This window comes from Sinocyclocheilus rhinocerous, unplaced genomic scaffold, assembly GCF_001515625.1.
Source record: "Sinocyclocheilus rhinocerous isolate Xijiao unplaced genomic scaffold, SAMN03320098_v1.1 scaffold140, whole genome shotgun sequence".
Lineage (NCBI taxonomy): Eukaryota > Metazoa > Chordata > Actinopteri > Cypriniformes > Cyprinidae > Sinocyclocheilus > Sinocyclocheilus rhinocerous.
Window position 1 is genome coordinate 1,700,988 of NW_015642053.1, and position 5,803 is coordinate 1,706,790.

The 5,803-nt window shown below is 40.6% G+C and overlaps 1 protein-coding gene across 1 annotated transcript; it reads right to left on the minus strand.

Moving 5' to 3' along the window:
- Positions 1 to 335: 335 nt before the first annotated feature.
- socs3b (suppressor of cytokine signaling 3b) lies at positions 336 to 4,322 on the minus strand. Its single transcript, XM_016572281.1, has 2 exons — positions 4,130 to 4,322; positions 336 to 2,715 (listed from the first exon to the last, which is right to left on the minus strand). Exon 2 carries the CDS (start codon positions 2,539 to 2,541, stop codon positions 1,882 to 1,884), a length of 660 nt encoding a protein of 219 aa, XP_016427767.1. The 5' UTR covers positions 2,542 to 2,715; positions 4,130 to 4,322; the 3' UTR covers positions 336 to 1,881.
- Between the last annotated feature and the right edge of the window lie 1,481 nt (positions 4,323 to 5,803).

A 5,803-nucleotide genomic window follows, 5' to 3' on the forward strand; every position in this document is an offset into this window, starting at 1 on the left:
GGGTTCGCTCAGGAAGTTTATCAAGGCCTATTGATTTTTTTTCCCCACTTAGGCATTTAATGGTTTGTGAGTTACAACTTTTACTACATGTTAATTACCCTCTAATATGAGGACAAAGATCTGATAAAAGCCCGTAGTTAAATGGAGAGAAAATTAATTAAGAGAGTGGTTAATCAATTAAATAAGTGGAAGCGTACAAGAAATGCAATCTGCAAAAAAAATTGTTTTGTAACCTTAAATAGAGTTCCAATATTAATTAAAAAGACTAGATTAAAAAAATATTACTTCCTGATTTTTTTCAGTGACGAATGACCAGGATTAATCCAGAAAGATTATTAAAAAGACTGGAGAAAAAGAGAGAGGCAGATGTTTTAACTGATCAAAAGAGAAAGCACAGAGTGACATCCTGTACACACACCTCAGGGTAAGCCTCAGACCTGTTTTTCTGAAAACAAGAGCAGTTGTGGTATCTTCATCTGTGTGTGTGTGTGTATATGGCTAGAGGAAAATGTTGTCTGCAGCAAATGCCACATTAAAAATCATGCATATTTAAATGACATGCAGCCTGAGGCCAGAGAGAATATACATATATATATGCTTTATACACACAAGAATGTGAGGCACATGGCTGGGTCCATTTTGTAAAAATAGTGCTCTTTAATATAAATTATGGAAATATCTTATAAATATAAATATGTGCAAAGTTTCTTGCTGCATTTTCTATGTTAATGCCTTTGTTTTCTGATCTTCAAGCTTGCACTGCGGTCATCAGACCAGACCTTAAGATGAGACATCTTTATAAAAGACAGTAAAAAACATGCTGTCCTGTTGGTGGCCACACATGTAAACACCTTGATTTGACAAAATATGAACAAAACAAAAAAAAAGAGAAAAACAATCTACAAGTGAAACCATAAGCCCTTCCATAGACTCATAATACATTCATTGAATAGCAGACGTCAAGTCCTGCTAGTGAAACAAACACTGTGTCGTTGTTATTGAATGAGGATTTGAAGCACACAAAGTACGAATGCTTCTCCGTGTGATCAGAGAAGCATGGTCCTTCATGTTGAACACCACAGTAAATAAGTTACTAAAGATTTTTCATACTGTGCTTGTATTTGCTTCACAGTATATGAATGACAATTCATATATACGCTCATATCGTCAACAATGTTCAGCCTGCCTTTTCCTAACACAAATGAAACTACTGTTTGCTTTGGCTCCTGTCACGAACAAAGTAACAACAGTCCACTGAGGGGCCGTCTTCTCCAGAGAGGGCTAAGGGAGGTCAAAGGCCCGCGGTAACAGGCCTCTCGTCCAGTCGATATGTTCGCTCTAGTCCTTTTTCTTGACCCCGCACACAGTCACCATAGCAGACAGTGTCGGTCGTGAGCGGTAAGTAGCCACCCCATTTGCGCCCCCATGCCCACTTATGAGGCAATTACACTTGGCAAGAAGCAGTGGAAATGTGTACGTCATCGCAAACACCCAGCTCTCGCTCCTTCCTTCCAGGAGAAAGTCAAAAAAATGTTGAGCTGGAGAAAACAGACATGAGAGAGTGTCTCCCGATCGATGATGAAGGCCTGGACCGTAGCCATAGCAGCACACTTAACTCCTGTACTGATCAACTATCGCTCGTGTTTATCTTCAGCAGTCCGACTGGCCGCAGAAACGCCGAAGTCCTTTCGTGTCGACAGCTGCCGAGATGTCAGATCCACTCGAGTGGGAGAACGTATCTCGTGCAGTCCTTCAAAAGTTCACAATCCAGAGGTCGAAGGCACAGCTGGCCCGCAATACTGACAGAAGCCGAGGTCGGGAGCGATAAACTCCACTTACGCGCCTTATTCTTCTCTTCCATCTGAAACCCATCAAGAATAGCTAGATAGGAGCATCATACTCCTGGAGGAACTCTTGGAGTGGATGAGGCAGCTGGTCCCGTTTGGTGGACATGTCTATATGACCGTTTAAAGTCTTTCGACATAGGTGCTGCAGACTGGACAGGCTAGACGCCAGCGGACGCAGTAGCTCCAAAGGGATCTTCTCGCCACCAGAGTAGATGTAGTAGGCACTTCCGTCGGCCGCGCTTCCACCTTCTCCGACGGCCTGGACCTTTGACGAGGTCCCCGTCCCGGCCGACGGCATGTAATGATGGATGAGTTTGAGGACGCAATCGAAACGCGGCACGGCCTGCTCGCTTCGAGGGTCAGTCTGCAGGAAGAAGGAGACGGAGTCGCACTGGATGCGCAGGTTTTTGGTGCCTGTGCTCGTTTTGACGCTGAGCGTGAAGAAGTGGTGGTGGTCTGAGCTGTCGCGCACCAAGAAGGTGCCCGGGGGTTCGGCGCTCAGCAGTGCGCTGGCCTCTTTCCCGCTCACGGTGCTCCAGTAGAAGCCGCTCTCTTGCAGTTTGCGCACAGCTGCGATCACCATCTGATACTGCGCCCGAGAACTGAAGGTCTTGTACCGGTGGGGGGGCAGGCGCACGCCGCCTTCAAAGGGGCTGCTGCTCATGGCGCTGTCAAACCTACTGTGCGTTACCATGGCTCTCTGCCCGCCCCCTGTACCACCCGGCAACCACTGGTGCTCGGGGTCCAGGGCCGAAGGGCCGTCCCAGCCAGGGTGCTCATGCACCGGAGAGCACCAACACAACGCCCAGAGCTCTGGCACCTCTTCCACATCCAGAAGAAATGATGTCTCGGTGGGTATGGAAGGCAGCTGAAGGAAAAGCCAAATGGAAAATGTCAGCATCAACCAAACAGTGAGAACAACAGAAGCCAGTGCCAGCAGACTTGATCTGCTATGACATCACTTTTATTAGGGCCCTTCATAGTTCTAATAACTGGATTGGTTGTTTCTCACATTTGTTCCTTATCATTAAAGCCCAACCCTCCCTCTCCAAAGAAACATCACATTTACGCATTTCAGTTATGTAATCGTCCCATTTGGAGATAAACTAACTTTTACTTCTTTAATTAGTGTCTGTTTTTTTACTAGTACTTATTTTTCAAGTAATTCAGTAGTAGTGACTACTGACTAGTATTGTGTCCATTTATCTAATCGTTGTGCTTTAGAACCTAATGCATCAACTTAACCATTAGATGCTAGTACTTATTTCAATAGTGACTAATATATATTCAATCACTACATCGTACTTTTCTACTAGTCACTATCCCAATACATCTGGTGTATGCCAATGCTGATGGTACCTTTTCCAGTTTTACTAGTACTATTGCTACTAGTCAACCTCCAAATAATCCTGATAACAAATTGCTATTTTTTGTTAATGATTTACATGGGAATATGTGTTTTAGATCAACTACTTGCCATTCACTAGTACGTATGCCAATGTTGCTGGTACCTATTCCAGTTTTACTAATACTATTGCAACTAGTAATACTACTGGTAACAAATGATTCAAGTTAGTGAATTCTATAGGGATCTGTGATTTAAATATCAACTTCCCACTAGTATGTTGCTGTTCCATATTCTAGTTTTTCTAGTACTAATGGTACTAGTTAAGCAAGCAATCCAATAACTTTTAGTTTTACAAGGCACTATTAGATGAGAAATGAATACTTGTATAAGTAAGATAGATGCGAGATCATTTTGAAGCGCAAATGTTAAAACTGCTTGCAGTGGATAAATTAACTAGTTGCTAATCGAAGCTTTATTTTTAGTCCAAGCACGACCGTGTAAACCCGATATTGACTTCGATCGCTCTCTTGGGCTATTAGAAAACAGGTTATGAATGAGGTCCTCCAGTTCGTTGTGAATAACCCAATTTCTCATTCATGACACACGGTCTCTGTCTCGTATTACACTGTAAATACCCCTTCACTCTCCTATCCTAACTGGAATAGAAATTCACCGATTTAACGTATTCGGGTTACATTGAGGTCGTTTAATCCGACTCGCTCGCATATATAACTAAAGCAGACTTCAAACTATTAAGCTGTGCATTAGCTCGCATTACAAAGCTCAACAACATAGTTTAATTGACATGGATACCATGTAGCACAGTACAAACCGAGGCATGCATAACAGTCCGATATAATAATATATGCATACATTTCTAATAGATTCTAAAGAACCCCAGTGCGTTAGAATAAAGCGCAAAACGTCGTTTTACCTTCAAAGCGTTATCCGACTCAATCTTGGGAGTTTTCTTAAAACATAGCTGCTTTTGTGATTTCCATATAAGCGCTTATGCATAATAGACCTTCTTTTAAAAGGATCAAGATCGGTTTCATGTCAGTTTTTTAACAGTTGATCAGAGATCAGCTGTGTGAAAGTCCATCAGAGGTAGTGGAGGTTCGTGCCATCGAGTTGAAGTACCGACTGATATTTCTAAAGGCTCCACCCCTTGTATTCCAGTAAAACAACCACACACACACACACACACACACACACACACACACGCACGTGGCGTATTGCCAATAAATAATCAGCGTGACCCTTTTTTACGGGATTTCTCCCCCCTCCCGTCCCTGTTCACACAAGGTGAAACGTTGCATTGCCCTTGCGAATATAAATGCGGTCGGTGTGTTATGACTGATGATATCTGACCACACACATGGTGCATATTATTCTGTTTTATTGGTCTATTTTATTTATTCATTTATTGGTTTTGCAGAGTCCCGTATTATAGTGTCGTTTACGGTCAGATGCGTGATGGAACGTTTTGCCAAGAATAAAATTAAACGAATGTCATATTATTGGGACTTATGTTACATAGGGCTATTCGAAACAGAATGCAAGTCTATACGCTAAAGTTACGCTACATTTTTCTATGTAAAAGTATAGTATAGTATAGTATAGTATAGTATAGTATTCACAAGGCTGACTCTGGGTTACTGGCTGGATTTGTTCCATACGCCATCTATAGGATAACAGCAGTAGACCACCTTCCAAAAGACCACTAGACATTGGGGATATTCTTGCATTAATAAATTCACCGATCAGAAGCTTTGAATATGTATGGAGCAGAGTTTATTGTATATATCGTCTAATGGTGTAAAATATAATATTAAAATCACACTGTCATTGTGCAGAGTACATATACAGGGCAAATTAAATACAGTTAGCATCTAACGATAAATGCTTATTATTTGTTTAAATATTATTTAATAAATTATTGTACTATGATTTAAATTATACAAGGGTGCAAGTGAGAATTTAACTGGAGGTTTGGACAAAATATCCCAAATACTTAAAATGTATGCTAAAATTACTCGTTATATAGCCTATTTCATAATATTTTATTATATCTACTTATGCATTTATTTCCTCTGACAGTGTAGCTGTCAGATAATTGCATTCACTGTCGCGGAGATTGAAATGTGACTACCTGCAGCTAATATAATACTGAAATAAAATAAAGCTAAAAATAATAATGTTATAATGAAAATTTTTAGGAAACACTGAATGTTAATAATAAAAAAAAGCATTCCTAAAAACAATTAGAATGTATTCTAGAGGAAATTTAACATATTGTGCATTATTTTATATTTGATTTGATTTAAAAAATCAGTTCCAGGGATACAAAAAAATGTCTGACACTGGTTTGTATGTACAGATTATGGCTATAGTTAAATTCGAATATAAACAGGGAAGGTGCAGTATACAAGAGACAATGTGGCATTTTTATCACTGATAAAAACGTATAGAAAGATGAGAGACCAGCAAACGCACAATTATACCTTGTCAACGCTGCAGACCCTCTTATTATAACCAGCCAACTTGTTTACACTAGTTACAAGCGTCTGTGTCGCGCCGCATGCAAGGTATGTGTTTAGATAAAGTT

Excerpts from the sequence above, each read along its gene's own strand:
- socs3b (XM_016572281.1), bottom strand. The coding sequence starts at position 2,541 with ATGGTAACGCACAGTAGGTTTGACAGCGCCATGAGCAGCAGCCCCTTT.